Raw genomic sequence first — 16,554 nt, 5'->3', positions numbered from 1 at the left:
CTCCCCAGAACACCCCTCTTGTCTGATTCCAGTTTTGAATTTAGCTGTTTCTATTCAATAAAAGGTGTTGACATTTGCTCCACGCTATGCTCTGGGTTAAGCACCTGGACTAAGGCAATGTAGCTCACAGTTTAGGGCCAGAATCCCCAGCATGTGGTCACCTGCCCCCTCTATCAGGGTCATTTGGGCATCTTTAGTCCAGGTGCAGATTGTCAGTCCTATTCTGACCTAAGGACAAGCTACACTATCAAATTCTGACACCTCACATTTTAATAACTGCCTCTGGGTTTGTTATTTTAAATCCATGAACCCATGTATGGATGTATAGCTGTATGGATACAGATGTATGGATACAGGACTCAACCAGAGGGAATCATGACTTGTGACCATCTTACCTGAGTTACTGTTTAGTAAAATTTTATATACATTGTAGCAGGACAGAAAGGCCATGTTTCTTGTGGCGGACTCTTAATTATTCTCACAGTCATGAATTTTATAGTGAAGCAAGCGGCTTGTGAACACAATTAGGGCTAACTGAAGCCCTAGGCTGCCGTTATGTGCAGTTGCACCCTGAAAGTATGGTTAGTTCCTTAGAACCTCTGCTCCAGTGATCCCAGCCTAATGGCCTGGGAGAACGTGGTAATTCAGGAGGGGTGTCAACTGGGACAAGCCTGTTTCACCTGCTACCTGTGAGGCAGAGTTAGCGCAAAGGGATTCCAAGGAGCTGGAAAAGAAGCTCTGTTTTATTGCTAGTAATGCAGATTTAAGAGGAGGGATAAGGAAATGCTTGCACATGTTGGTTAAGCCTCTTGGTTTGCCTTCCCAGGTAAAATTGATTGGATCTATGATCACCTGGGAAACTAGATTAGTAAGGCATACCTCTGGGTGTGTCTCAGGATTAATTGAGGGCGGGTTTGGAACCCACACAAACTAAAAAGGGAACAGGAAGCTGGGCTTTGTGGCATGTGCCTTTAATCCCAGTGCTTGGGAGACAGAGGTGGGGGAATCTCTGAGTTCGAGGCCAGCTAGGTCTACAAAGTGAGTTCCCAATCGAGGGTACACAAAGAAACCCTGTCTCAAAAAAATAAAGGGGGAGGGGTAGGAAAATAACAGCACTATATCAGACACATAGTAAATTCTCTAAAACTCTCATAGGTGGGCCTATTTTTCTATCGAACCACAGCCATTTTGTCTTCTGGCCCTTCTCATTGATTGAATTCTAGATATATTTTCTTCCAAACTCCAGTAAGACTCCTCCCTGATGAGGCACATAAAGACTACGGTTTACAACTAAGTACCTTCTACCTTAGATGAGCTCTATCCTGGTTACCTTTGTTACCACAGGATGCAGTCACATTATCAAGGTCACACTCTGGAAACACACTGTTTCAAAGTGTACATCACAGCCATGACTTCACCATTCTGGTCACAGCACAGCTGTGCCTTGCTCCACGGAGGAAACAGGCCTTGTTTTGAATTTGACAGACTCAAGGTTCTTTTTAAAAGATTTTTATTTGCTTATTTTAATTAAAATATGAATACATTATTTCTTCCCTTTACTTTCTTCCTTTCAACCCCTCGCATATTCCCACCCCTCAGTCCCTTCCAAATCCATGGCCCCTTGGCCTCTTTTTCTTTAACTACATATATTACATATACATAAGCAGAAAAATCTTGTATGTACATAATTTTAAGGCTAACTATTTGGCATTGGACAACCAGTTAGGGGCTCATCCTGGGAGAGACAAACTCTCCTTTATCTGCAGTCACTGGTTGCCTGTAGTCTTTGCTTAGGGTTGAGAACCCATGCAAGCTTGCCCTTCTGAGTTACCAAATCTATCAGGGTTCATGTTCAGGTCCTCTTTTGGCCGTCAAAATGTGTGACATCATGAGAGAACTTTCCTGTCATTCTGGGAGACACAGTCTCATATCAGACTTCCTATTCAACTGGTTCTGACAAGCTTTCTGATTCCTCGTGTTCCCTGAGTCTTGGGTGCAGGAGCTGTATTGTAGGTAGATCCACCAAGGAGGCATCAGAACTCTGTATTTGACCAGTGTGTAATTTTCTGTGATTGTCTCTGTCTAAGGCAAGGGCAGAGCCTTCAGTGAGGAGAAGGAGCTACATGTTCCTGTCCACACAGGGACATTTCACAAAGGCAAATTTAAGAAAGCTCAGTCTAGCTTGGAATTGGAAAAAACTGAAAATTGTCCTTGTTTGTAGGCAAAGGAGATTTTACTTGGCCCTTGCTTTTGCAGAAGGATAGCACAAAACTCTGAGCATAGCAGCTGTCTTCATTTAGAGGGTGAGATACAATCTTCAGCTAAAGCTGAATCTAATACACACCAGAAACTCGTCCAAATGGAAAAAATGGACCAATTCTTTCTCCTGATGGAGAACAGATCTTCCCAAGGTCAGGAAAGGGTAGGATGAAGAGGACCCAGGGAGCATCTGTACTGAGGAGCCACAAGGGGAAAGGAGCCAAACAGTGGTGCTTTTTGACTTTGAGCCTTATAGCCACGGTCCTGAAATAGAAGCAGGAGTTTGGATTTCCTCACAGCAGAAGAAGAGGGGAGACCTTGGGCTGCTGAGCTGAACACATGGAGAAAAGGGAGGACAGACAGTTCTAACATCCGTGGGGCCATCCCCTGAGATCAAGACAACTGTGCCCTCTGTGAAAAACAAAATATTTCCTGAAGTCTGGATATGGGGGAGACCTAGGAAGAAAGAACATCCTGGTCATAAGTCAGAGGAAATTGCACACTTAGCTCACCTCCTTCACTCTTAAGATGTTGCTGAGTCTCTGAAATCCCAAGAGCTGCCCTGTGGGACATGAAGAGCAAGGGTCCCCCAGACACACAACCTCTGAGCTCAGATGTGTGTGATCTGCAGTCTTGGATCAGATTTCCTGCTTCAGAAAAATGCCGCCTTATGATATTATCGAATGCCGGGGAGCTTTGGCTTGTTTCCAGCTAAGAACCTGCTTTGCTCAAGGAAGGGCTCAGTCTGAAACAATACTTTCTAACATAGCTTGGTTGCCAGGAATCTTCTAGTTTCTCCTTGTTTTCAACCCTTGCGCTCTCTCTACTATTATTTTAGTCTATAGACTATTAGACTCTTGTGTTTATTTCAGTGTTTTGTTTGGTTTGCTTTAGTTTTCTGGTATATTCTAAATCAGGGTCTCCCTATCAGCTATTGCTGACCTTGAATTAATTATCTGTCTTTACTGCTGAAGGGAAAAGGTCAGCAGTAATAACACCTGGAGTTGGATGGCAGTCCAGGTCTCCTCTAAATGCTTTAGTGAGAGATCTCAAAGGTACCATCATGGGCACCCTTGACCATTTGTAATCTTTGATTTTTCCTATACTTAGCTCTTTGCTTCTTAAACCAGCAGTGCACTTCAGATGGTTTCATATACAGGCGCCTTGCAAGGTCCTTCTTTGTGATCTCATCAGGGTACGGATCGTCTTCAAAAACTCCCTCCAGCTCGCTCAGCTGCCAGTGTGTGACACCCCTGCGGATCCGTGGTCGAGTGTTCCTCCGGGGATGTGGGACTCCGGCGGCAGACAGTGAGACTTCAGAGCACTCTTGGACGTGAGCGCAATCTGGGACTTCTGCCCACTCTAGGACTTCAGCGCAATCTTGGACTTGAGCGCAATCTTGGACGTGAGCCCACTCTGGGACTTCACCCCACTCTAGGACTTCAGCGCAATCTTGGACTTGAGCGCACTCTTGGTCTTGAGCCCACTCTGGGACATCAGCGCAATCTTGGACTTGAGTGCAATCTTGGACTTGAGCGCACTCTTGGTCTTGCGCCCACTCTGGGACTTCAGTGCAATCTTGGACTTGAGCCCACTCTGGGACTTGAGCCCACGCTATGACTTCAGTGCAATCTTGGACTTGAGCCCACTCTGGGACTTGAGCCCACTCTATGACTTGAGCGCAATCTTGAACTTGAGCCCACAATTGTACTTGAGCCCACTCTGGGACTTCAGCCCAATCTTGGACTTGAGCCCACTCTGGGACTTCAGAGCAATCTTGGACTTGAGCGCAATCTTGGATTTGAGCGCAGTCTTGGACTTGAGCCCACTCTGGGACTTCAGCGCAATCTTGGACTTGAGCCCACTCTGGGACTTGAGCCCCGTCTGGTTCTTGAGCGCACTGTGGGACTTCAGCGAGTTGTGGGACTCCGGCAACTGAGGTCTCCATCCCCTCCAACTGTAGCTGTCCTGGACTTTGGTAGCTCCCTTGGCTCGCGTTCGTGATGTAAAAACTAATGCAGATCACAAGGTTCATATCATCCTGCTGGTTGGGGAAACCTTGGTACCTGGGTTCCTCTATGAAGGAACCTCGTGCACTTTCACCAAAACTGCGTCTTTCTTCTGCGGGCACGGTCTCTTGCTCATCCTCGATTTCCACTTCTATTTCTGCTTGTATGGTATTGTAAAAATTGGGGTCTTGGTGCTGGTACATCGGTGCCATGGCCTAAACCCTGTAGAAGCAGTCTTGACTTCACAAATCAGGATATATCAGGGAAGTCCCGGAGTTGTTTAGTGCAGGAAGCTCGACTTCTCAGCAGACTTCCAATCTGGCGACGAAGGCTGGAAGTTATCCTGGTGTGCTATGGTCTTTCAGTCTTCGGTTTTTGTTGAAATCCCCCAAAAAACTTGGTCCAAATATCGGTTAAAGAATGCCGAGTAGCGGCTGGATAGGGCAACTTTCCAGCCAGAGTAAGGGTAAGCGGCCTCAAAGGAAGGTTTCCTTCCAGAGCGCGTCCTTTTATCTGTACTGCCACCGGAAGATCCCGCCCACATTTAGGTGGGGTCTGTCTCCCTCCTCCAATGAAAATGCTTGGTGGCTGGGTGTGGTAGTACGCATTTAATCCCATTAGAGCCAATGGTGTCTCTGAGCTCAACAATTGCAAGGGTGGGGTGGGGGTGGGTACGTGGAAAGATCAGGGGTCAATCTTGTCTCAGAACAAGTTTGGAGGTCTGAGAGTCGGGGGAAGTGGGCAAGGTTAGGGGTGGAGGGAGAGAGAGAACCCTACATTAAAGTGCTCAGGAATTTGTTTGAGTTGCTTCTAGATGCAGTTAGGTGGACAACCAAGATCACACCCACTGTCTTCTTTCTACTCCATTTAGAAGTTTCTAGGTGTAAACTCTGATAGGAAGAGAAAACTTAGTAGGCCACTTTTAGACATACCTGTCTTCATAATTAAATAAATATCTGAGCTGAAGGTGCTGTCTCAAAATTAGCAACAAACGGAGAGGAGGACATCAGGCAAACTATTTTTTTTTAAAGTTCTGTAAGATTAGTAACTCTGTGAAGATTAATTCTTTTTTGTTTGGGTTTTGGTGTTCTGCAGCTTTAATTGGCCTGGAATTCACAGGAATTCACTTGCCTCTTAACCTCTGCCTCTGGAGTTACTGGATTAAAGAAGTTGATCACTACTTGACCTTGAAGATTAATCCTTTTGCCCCCCCACCCCCACCCCCAGAACTGGTTTCTTTGTGTAGCCCTGGCCTGGAACTCAGAAAACTCAGCCACTGTCTCTATGTACCGAGTGCCGGGAATAAAGTCATGGGCCACCACTGTGCAGCTGAAGACTAACTCTTTAAGATACACTGTTTAAGCCAGAAATAAAAAGCTCACTATCACAGCTAAGGACTGTGAACATTTGATGATCTTTCTTCCTCTGTAGGCCCAGTGTTGGGATTACAAGTGTGAGCCCAGAGCTGTGAGGTTTTTTAGCATGGATTTTGGCTTTAGCCGTGGGTTTATGGTAGTCTTGAGCACTTGGGGCGTTCAAGTCATGTTGAAGAGAGGAAGTGGATGGGATGCAGACCGAAGCTCACACACACACACACACAAGGCTTCCTCCATGATGTTACCTGGGCAATGATGTCTCCATTTTCGGCATGAACTTGAGCAATGGCCCCCAGCTCTCCCAGGCAGGTGAAGATCTCATAGAGCTGAAACAGAAAGCAAAAACCTCACATAAAGGACAATTACTAAAACCAGAGTAGAAACAGTGTTGTAAACCAGAGAGGAATGTAGTCAAAAGACATTTTAGCAAGGCGGTGGCAGTACTGGGGAGGCGGAGGCAGGCTGACCTCTGAGTCTGAGGCCAGTCTGGTCTGCTGAGCGAGTTCCAGGGCTTGAACAGAGAAATCCTATCTCATAATCAAATTAAAAAAAAAAAAACAACAAAAAAAAAAGCAAAACAAAACACAACATAAAAGACATTTTAGGAGGCTCTGTTTCTGTGAAAGACTTGTCTAGACTTAAACAGACAGGACCAATATCTCAAAAGTCTCTCTGGCATCCAACACTCATGGAGTAATTTCCCTCGGAACTGAGGCAGAGTTTCAGAATTCTTTACCATTGCTCCCTCCACAAGCCCCCTACAGCCTGGACAAAGCTAATAAAATACTCATCCTTTAATCTGAACCTATAAGACAAACATACCTTTACTCTCCACCTAGAAGGTAAGAGTACTAATTTCTTACAATTGCCCTGATTGTTTCCGATCTATCAAAGTGTACCCATGACTTCCTAGGGGCAGGCCAATGGTTACAATGATGACAGTCAAGCTGGTACCAATAGCAGGAAGCCCGCCTGACCTTATGAAGCAGAGAACTACACATTTTCACCAGGTTTGTGAGCGGTTTGGAGACAAGAACTTGCCTCTTATACTTCAAGACAACTGTTGCCAGTAGAAATTCAAGTTCCTCTCTGCTTTGTCCACTAACTTCTTTAAAATGAAGTGCAGGCTAAAAGTCAGTGCATATGTCAGTAGACAGCCTGATATCTTGGCCCTCCAGAGTAACCACAGTGACCCATTTTTCTAGGGCAAAGGTCATCAGCAACAGTAGGAAACCCATGCATGCAGACAATCCAAACAACACAGCCAAATGGGTTGCTACCTCTGTGTTTGACACTTGATATAGATCCTTGTAGGCCATGTAAACCATGAAGGAGTTAACACCTGCAAGGCAAGGGAAGAAAGGAAATCAGGAAAAAGAAGACATTAAGTATCACTGCTACCTCTCATGGCTTTCATCCATGGGACCTGAGCACACAGATCAGGTGCCTGCCCAACAGAAGGGAGACATTCTGAATGCCCCATCTTATCATGCCCTCTTTTGCCTTATAAAATCAATAGTTCGTAAAGTGTTTCCTTGAAGAATCCTGTTGCCTTCTGTATCCTTTGCTAACCCCAGTTCCCAGCACTCCAATTCAGAAGATCAATAACTTCCAATTTGTTCGGGGAAGCAGACACCAAGGAAATCACAACAGCACACCAGCTGTGCCGAGACACCAGGGGTCGCAACACTTGGATGCACCGTGTACTACAATGAGGTGGGAATGCTTAACTTCTGGGCTTCCCTTTCCTCCCTGTACATTGGAAACACAGCTCCCTCCTCATCAGGTAGCAGATCACCACCAAAGGAGGCAACACTTTTTAAAGGCTTTTAGTCCCTGGGAGGCAAGCATTTGGCCTTCATGGGAATGGGTTAATTTCACTATTTGGTGAGCGACTGGTTATATACTAGATTGGAGGGTGAGGTGCCTAAGAGAAAGATGGCATTAAAACTAACATTAAAACTTCTTCTGAGTGATGTCTGGGTGACGGGACAAGCATTTAATCCTATCACTGGGGAAGCAGAGACAGAAAGAGTCCCATGAATTTTTCTTTCTATCCCTTGCTATACCTCATAATTTTGATGTGGACTGGACTACATAAAAAGTATCAGGCCAGTCAGTAAGGCCCTATATCAAAATAAAATAAAACCTGAATCCTATATCCCTCACCCTCTAACAATTTGTTTTTAAGATATAGCAGACATATACTTACATTATGTATTTTCTGTTACTGAAACTGTACTTTTGAATACAGACACGCACAGCACATGTACAAAGGCATGCACACATACACAGAGTGTACGCATGTTTTGTGAGTATGTTATTTACCCTCCATTCTCTATAATTTACTTAAAGAATAAACCAGGTGGTTGTGGCACACACCTTTAATCTCAGCACTGGAGAGTCAAGGGCAGGTGGATCTCTGTGAGTTCAAGGCTAGCCTGCTCTATTGAGTGAGTTCCAGGACAGCCAAAGCTACACAGAGGAACTGTGTCTCCCTGTCTAGGGGGAACAGGGAATAAAAGAATAAATCTAGTTTTTTAACCTAGAAATACTCTGGATTTTTATAATAAAAGGGTGCTGACTATATACTCATTGTGGTGCTTTGAACAGGAATGCTCCCCCAGGTTCAATACTTGATTGCTTGGTCATTAAGGAGAGGGGATTAGTGACAGGGATTAAGGTGTGGTCTTGTTGGAGTAGGTGTGGCCTTGGAGAAAATGTGTTAGTCTGGGCAGGCTTTGGGGTTTCAAATGCTCAAGCAGGCCCAGTATCTTTCTCCTTGTGTTGCTTGCTGATCTGGATGTAGAACTCTCAGCTCCTTCTCCAGCACCAGATCTGCCTGCGTGCTCCCATGCCTTTCACCACCGTGAAACTGTGAGCCAGTCTCAATTAAATGTTTTCTGGAAGTTGCCTTGATCATGATGTCGTCACAGCAACACAACATCTACTAAAGACACCCAGTTTAAAGACTGACTCTTCCACACAACACTACCTAAATTTCAAATGTAGAAACAAAAACGGATGTTAAACCTGGCCTCAGTGAACTACCGAAGCAAATGGGGACAGATAGGAATTCGTGCCTTGTACTTAAATACCTAAGCCATCAGCATTATAGGAAAAGATCTATTGATTTTCTCTCAAAATAAATAGGTAGGTGGAATGGTAGAACAGAAAATCATTTTGAGAAAATGAAAATAATTTTGGTTAAACCATTAGGGTCAACTTAGCTCACAGTCGCCCCAGCCAAAAGTGGTTTATAGTTCAAGAATGTCCCTACTCAGCATGGGTCAGCTCAGGGAAGATTTCCACAACATTCCCCTTTCCAAAAGTCTCTAAGTCATCCTTGGAATGACCCAGACCCTGTGTCCTGCTTAAAGCACCGAATTTTCTATTGACAGACAAAACAAGAAGAGGGAGGGTCTAAGGGCGTGTTTTGTGTTACCAAGGGTTGGGCAGGATTTATGGGGTGCAGCAAGGGATAGAAAGAAAAAAACATATCTCTAAGGGAGCATCCTCTCCTCTCCATATAGATCACCGTGTTCTCCTGAAGTCCTTGCACAGTGACCAGACAGGTCATGTGCTTTCAGCGTCCATGCTGCTGCCTTTCCTTGGGCTGCTTCCTTTTGCACTGGACCTTCAGAAGAGGCTTATCCATCTCTCAGTTCCTAGATCCCCTTACAAAGCTGAGCCCATGGTACATATTTTCATAAGTATATATGATCCTGTGGGTGCTGAATGTCTGATGATCAGAACATAGGGAGAAACATAAATAGAAGAATCTAAGAAGATGATGAAACTAAAATCATCTTCTCAGTGAGCAGACCCACTCCAACAATACACACACACACAGAGGGGGGGGGGACATACTGCAGGACTGCAGGAACATATTTTCATTCCTAATGAGAAGATCAATCCATCCCTTGCTCGTGGCATTTCTTTGCCTTTCCTGAGGATGTCAGTATTATATAATATTAATAGTTTGGTCTTGAGTAAAAGTGACTGGGGTTAGAAATCCTTGCTCTCAGTTTTCTTAGTGATGTGACTTCAGGTAGGATCAGTCACCTTGCCTCAGTTTCTCCCTCTGTAAAACTGGCAATCATGTATTGTGCTGGTTATAGTCAACTTGATTCAAGTTAGAGTCACTTTGGAGCAGGGAACCTTGACTGCAAAAATACCTTTACCTGTGGGCAAGCCTGCGCTGCATTTTCTTGATTTGTTATGGTTGATGTGGGAAGCACCAGCTAAGTGTGAACAGTGCCATCCCTGGGCTGGCTGTCCGATGTGCTGTAAGAAGGCAGGCTGAGTCTTGTACTTCAGTTCCTGTCTCTAGGTTTCTGCCCTGCTTGAGTTCATGTTCTGACTTTCTGCAATGATGAACTATCAGCTGCAAAATGAAACGAATCCTTTCCTCCTCTAGTTGCTTTTGCTCATGATACTTAATCACAGCAATAGAAACGTAAGTAAGATATTCCTGGAGGTGATCATCATCTCTGGATTGCTCTATTGTTCACCAAATGTGATCCTGGGCAGTTACTCTGACCCTCCGGTTTTCCATCTGCAAAGTGACTAACACTACTTATCCCACGAGGATCCTGTTAAATGTAAGCAAAGCTGCATAAAAGTATAGAGTGCCCACACTCTAGAAAGCCCCACACTCAGCCCTCCCTCATGCTTAAGGGACCAGTCTCTAAACTAGGGGAATGACTCACGTGAGCAGGACGCTGTGGGACAGATGGACATGGCAGCCTAGAGACAGGAGGAGGAGGCTGGAGAGCACACTGGTCTCACCTTTGTCTCTGCTGAGGTTCTGCACTTCCTGCTTCACACTGTCGTTCCAGTGGGTGATGTCCACGTGCAAAGCGTAGTCACAGCAGCTCTTCCCATCAGCCCACTCACGCCACTTCTCGTAGGCCTCGGTCAGGCTAGACTCAGGTTCGGGTACCACATGGTCAACTGAAAGATGAGGGCCAGTTGTTCAAACTCAGAACAGTTTGGTTCTTCCCCAAACCCTGCAAGTTTGTTCCCTCTTGCAGCCTCTGTATCTTGGTGCCTTCGAAGATACCAGTGATTTCGATATCTAACATCAGGACTTGGGACAAATTATTAGCTTTCTGAAACCTCAGTTTTCTCTCCTCCAAATGGGCTTTTAGTAGATATAGGTTATGAGAGCAGTTTGCCTCTGAGTTTGCTGTGTGATTAAGTGATAAGATGTATATAAAGTGCTGCTGATACCTGGCACATACTAAGCGTTAATATGTGTTAGATGAGTACGTGCCATGAGACTGAGTCTCCATTAGTGACAAAAGTTGTGTTCCCTTCCCTGGATTGAAGGAGTTCTAGATGCATTGCTGTGGGATAATGCTTTTGTATCCTGTAAGACTTATCATTCATATTGGTCTAATAAAATGTTGATTGGCCAAAAGCCAGGCAGGAAGTATAGGGGAACAGCAGACTAGGAGAATTCTGGGAAGAGGAAAAGCTCAGTCTGCAGTCACCAGTCAGACACAGAGGAAGCAAGATGAGAGTAGCTCACTGATAAAAAATACCAAGTCATGTGAATAAACATAAACAAGAATTATGGGTTAATTTAAGCTGTAAGAGTTAGTTAATAATACACCTCAGTTAAAAGGCTAAATAGTTTATAATTAATATATTCCTCTGTGTGTTTCTTTGGGACTGAATGGCTATGGAACCAGGTGGGACAGAAACTTCATCTACAGATGGCTTCAACGTGGGGCAACTACATCCCCCAAAACCTAAGAGAGATTGGGAAGGAATTCTAGACACACACACACACACACAAACAAACAAAAAGCAAAAAGAAAATCCAAAAAAAAAAAAAAAAACAGAGTTAAGCATGGTTTCTTGGTAGCAGCATTTTTTTGGGTGGGCACTCTTTGCTGGAGGCAAGAGTGTCTCCTTTAAAAGACGCTTCCTGACTCAGTGTTAGCAGCAAAAACTTTGCAGCTCTTTTAGGAGTCCCCACACCCAAACACTTAAATGTTGTTTAAATGCAGCCACTAGCATGTTTCTTGGTGGTGGCACAGACCTAGAAACTCTACAGAGTTGTGGTAAAAATATGTGGCTCCTACCAGTACCTCCTCCTTGAAGCTAGACTCTCAGGAAACCAAGGAGTGGGTGGATTCAGCAACCAAAGCCGTGACTTTAACTGTAATCATGTCAGTTAGGAGACTAAAGACTCATACGGTGAGAAAAAGATAGAGACATACAGAAAAGACACATTCAGAGAAAAAAACAAAACTAAAAACAAACCTCTAAACGGTTTGCAGTATGTTTAAAAATATACCTAGGCTTGGAAGAGAAAAGAAAAAGGATAGAAAAAGTCCTTTAAAAAAGAAAAAATATTTGGGTGTGGTAGCACACACCTTTAATCCCAGCACTTGTGAGGCAGAGGCAGGTGGATCTCTGTGAGTTAGGTCAGCCTGGTCTCCAGAGTGAGATTCGGGATAGTCAAAGAAAACAGAGAAACCCTGTCTCAAAAAATCCAAAAATAAATAAATAAATAAATAAAACAAGTAGAGTAAAAAAAAAAAAGACATGTAAAGATGGAAAATGCTTTACGCTGTTGTGTTGTCTTTTAATTCCTTGACAGCTGATCAAGGTGCAGCAGCTGCTAAAAGACATTCAATTATAAATACTGTTGGATTAATCTCACCTATATATTTTGAAAATGCTTTGACTTCACAATTTAATTCAAAAGATATGTTACTTTTAAGAAGAGGTTTTGTTTTTGTTTCTACAGGAAATGAGAGGCTGTAAATTAATTCTGGGTCAAGAAAAATCAGGTTTGATTGAGGAAGACCCCATAAAGAATCTCCAATAAGAGCAGATGGCTCAGATGATCCAACATCTCAGAGGACCTCTCTTGCAGTTTCCTCTGAGTTTTGCACCAGAACAGCTTCAAGACTGCTGTCTTAGATAATCAAGACTCACAGGATACTCCAGTAAGTACTTGACTATAATCCTAAATTTTCTTTGTATGCCCATAAGATTACCAGAACCCCCATTCATCAGGAAGTAGCCCAGAAAACCACACCCTCTTTCCCAAAAAAATGGGTTATGGACGTTTGTCTTTGTTTAGAGTATGGTTACAAGTTGTTATGGATAATGGTCAGGAAAACAAACAAACAAAGGAGATTAGATTCAGAGTTCTTGTTTTGAAAAGAAAAAAAGAGGCAGTGCTGTGGAATAATACTTTTGTATCCTGTAAAGACTTGTCATTCATATTGGTTTAATAAAATGCTGATTTGCCAATAGCCAGGCAGGAAATATAGGCAAGACGACAGACTAGGAGAATTCTGGAAAAAGAAAAGGCTCAGTCTGCAGTCACCAGCCAGACACAGAGGAAGCAAGATGAGAATGCCTCACTGATAAAAGACACCAAGTCATGTGGCTAAACATAGACAAGAATTATGGGTTAATTTAAGCTGTAAGAGTTAGTTAACAATTAGCTTCAGCTAAAAGGCCCAACAGCTTATAATTAATATAATCCTCTGGTGTTTCTTTGGGACTGAAGGGCTGTGGAACCGGGTAGAACAGAAACTCGGTCTACAATGTACCACAGGTATGAGTGGCCACAGTTAACAAGAATTAGTTTCTTTGAGTTCAAACTAACTCTTCCCCCTGCATCCATGAATGTTACATATTTTTACATAATTGCTGCTACTATTGTAAGAGTTGGGCAAAAGCTCCATTCTCACCATGCCCCAAAGGCAGCTGAGTTAAAGCATAAAATTGGTTAAACTATTCTGACAATGACATTGAAATATGTATCAAAAATATGGACTTTTTTAAAGACCTAATTCAATAATTATCCTATGCTCAAAAATCATACCTAGGAAAATAAGTTGTAGCTGTCAGCAACATTTAGCTTCTAGGGTGTTCTCTAATGCATTTATGTAAATGAAAAACTGCAAGGGACTAAAGTTGAAAAAAATTAGAAGTTTGTTTAAAAACATAGAGAAATTTTCACAGAATGACAAAAGATGTCTGTTTTAAAACAGGTGGTAGAATATGAAGTAAAGAAGAGGAAGGCATTCACAATCCATAACTTAGTAAAAAATGGCAGCTTGAAATACGGTACAAATATTGTGATCCTCTTGTTAAATTGGAAACTACACATTAACATGACGTAGGGTTGCATGTATCCTTTGCTTTTTCTACGTCTAGAATCTATAAGTTATTTCTGAAGGGCGAGCATGCATCTGTGGCTCCTTGTAAGCTTTATTCCTCACCTAGATGTCTGAGTTTCCTTCTGCTCCTTCACTAGACCAAGTGTGAGGAACAAGACAGACCTGCCGAACAGGCCCAATTCCTTGCCTAGATGGCAACCAGCCAAGCCAAATCCAAGATCATGCATTTCCTCTGTCAAAGGAGCCTAAGAGCACTGATTGAAACTTAAATGCACCCAGCTGCATTACTCATGTATTCAAGGACACGAGGGCTTTCCCGGACAGATAGCTGCTCAGCTGTCAGTTTACACCCTCCCATCAGCTGGAAGAAAAGCTCGGGTCTCCCTGGACTGCACATTTTATGGCTTGTTGCAATTTTTCTGGGATTCTATATCCTATCTAAAGTTGACTGCTGCTAGTGATTGAATCAAAAGGAAGGTCAAGACAGACTGTAATTCTAGCTCAAGCTGCTCTGTGCCTGTGGGTAGAGGAATATGATGTTAAGTAAACAGTGCTCTGTCTCCCGAGTTTGAGGCTAGCTCCGGGCCAGGACCCAGTTCATTGAGATTCCTTGGGACAGGAAGGGCTGCCTGGAATGCTATTGGTTCAGTAAGGACATGCCACTTCCCAGTTTCCTCAAAATTAGTAGTTACCACAAGCAAAACAAAACAAAAATAAGTAAAGGAAACCACTCAAAGCATTGCTAACCTTAAAGACACAAATTGGTCAAAATACAGCAAAGATCCAACAGCACTAAATTCACCAAGGACCGCTAATCACCAAAGTCTCAGTGATCATTCCTTCTAACTTATCTTTCCCTCAGTTGCTTTCATGGTCATGAGACTCACGCATCTCCTTTGTGTAATTACAGAGAGTTGGCAGATTTCCTAAGAGTAACCACCTCCAGAAACATAAATTCACAAACCAAATTGAGAGAAGTGTGTCTGGTGTTAGTATTAATGGAGGGCAGGTGTTTGAGCAGCAGGAATAGGGCTAGTGTGGGGACTTACTGATCATGGTAGTGCCACCCGCTAAGGCAGCCCTCGTCCCTTGGAAGAAATCATCCACTGAGGTCATTCCCTTGTAAGGCATCTGGAAGTGAGTGTGGACATCAATGCCTCCAGGGATCACCATCTTCCCGTTGGCTTCGATGGTCTTCACACCTCCAGGGACAATCAGATTGTCTCCAATTTGCCTGTAGAGACAGTGGAACACTGACAATTAAAAAAGAGCCACCCTCGAGACAAGTATGGGATGTAAGGGTTTTAGACAATGGATCTTCAAAGTCAAAAGTCTGGTAATCTTAAAGCAAAGGTAGATAGCTGTGTATACAAAACCATTTTTGTTGCCACAAAATTATCTGCATGGGCCTTGTGTTATGGTTTTGTATCAAAATCTATGAGTTGCCAAAATCTAGATTATAACATGTGACTAATATTTTTATATAACCATTTTCATTATTTCTTTCGCTTTGCTCGTTTCTTGGTGTGGGATGACCCTGATGGAAGCTGTGAAGACTGTGAAGAACACAGGGCTGCTGGGAGCAACAGAAGAAGATAAAGATGCAGTACAACAAAGGGTGGGGGTTTAGTCATCTTCTAAGATGATTTTCTGGTGCCCTAGTGAAAACCTGGGCTTGAGTCATCCCCCACCTCCAGCTTCTTTTCCTTATCCCACACTTCCCTGGTCAGCCAATGATGTCTCACTGCAGATTCACAAGGAAAGAGTCACACATTCAGATCTCACCTATACTGACTGCTTCACTGTCAGTATATTAATAGAGGCGTCAGACTAAGGAAGATGATTATGACAATCTGCCTAAGATACAGTGTGACCCAGGAAACTTTAGTGCATTCCAGCAAGGAATGGGGGTGGGGAGGAGATAACTCAGGGAGTGTTTCAAAGGTACACCTCACAAGGAATGTGATACCTATCCCTCACAATGCTCCTTGCAGGTCACTACTTGCAACATTGCTTGATTTTATAGCTTTGGTCAAGGCATCTGGTCAAGTCTGTCCAGACAGTAAACCTAGGAGTCACAGCTTATATTAACATTAAATGTCTCCTAGTTTGCGCACATGGGTAACCCACTATTTGTGGTATGAGTACTTTTTCTTCTGTGCATAGCTAAAAGGATTCTCTTGGGGTAGTAAAAAAAAAAATCCATCACTGACCAGCAAACTCTAGGTTCACAGCTAATGTATTCCTGACGTGTCTAAGAGTTCAACTTGACCGCATCAACATGGGGCCATTCCAGGGCCACCACAACTCAAAACACACGTTGGGAAAAATGCAGCCTCAGATTGCAATTCTACTCTGGTCCAGATATTGGCCAGTTCTGTTATACTTTTTCTTAGTTCTTCTTCCATGAGAAACTAAGAACCAAGAGGATGAAGAATTGATGGGCCCGTGTGATGTGTTTATATATATTTATATATAATGTTTCACTCATTTTTGCAACTAACCTTAATACCCTATCCAGAACAGAAATACCTCATCCACTTTTCTGCAACATGCTTATTAAGATCACAGTGATCTCTGAAATCTCAGCTTCCATCTCCTCATTTAACCATTCTTCTGCCAGTAGCCACGCCCACCCTGTGTAGGTGTGCTTCAGATGGAGAACACCTGGATTCATGCTTTGGCTCTTCCAGTTACTAGCCATAGCCAAGTTATTATTTAGTCTCACCATGGCCCAATTCTTTTTGGTTGTAA

At 43.4% G+C, this 16,554-nt stretch overlaps 1 protein-coding gene across 2 annotated transcripts in view; it reads right to left on the bottom strand.

Moving 5' to 3' along the window:
• Positions 1 to 16,554, bottom strand: part of Dpysl3 (dihydropyrimidinase like 3) — a 112,328-nt gene that overhangs the window by 19,157 nt on the left and 76,617 nt on the right. For both annotated transcript variants that reach the window (XM_057789058.1, XM_057789059.1), the window contains exons 3-6: positions 14,850 to 15,034; positions 10,436 to 10,600; positions 6,925 to 6,986; positions 5,890 to 5,970 (exon numbers count right to left, since the gene is read on the bottom strand). In XM_057789058.1, coding sequence (XP_057645041.1) covers positions 5,890 to 5,970; positions 6,925 to 6,986; positions 10,436 to 10,600; positions 14,850 to 15,034 — 493 coding nt within the window. The remainder of the gene's footprint in view (positions 1 to 5,889; positions 5,971 to 6,924; positions 6,987 to 10,435; positions 10,601 to 14,849; positions 15,035 to 16,554) is intronic.

This window comes from Chionomys nivalis, chromosome 14 (assembly GCF_950005125.1).
Source record: "Chionomys nivalis chromosome 14, mChiNiv1.1, whole genome shotgun sequence".
NCBI lineage: Eukaryota > Metazoa > Chordata > Mammalia > Rodentia > Cricetidae > Chionomys > Chionomys nivalis.
Note: the sequence above shows the minus strand (reverse complement) of the source record. Positions and strands in the feature narration are given on the sequence as shown.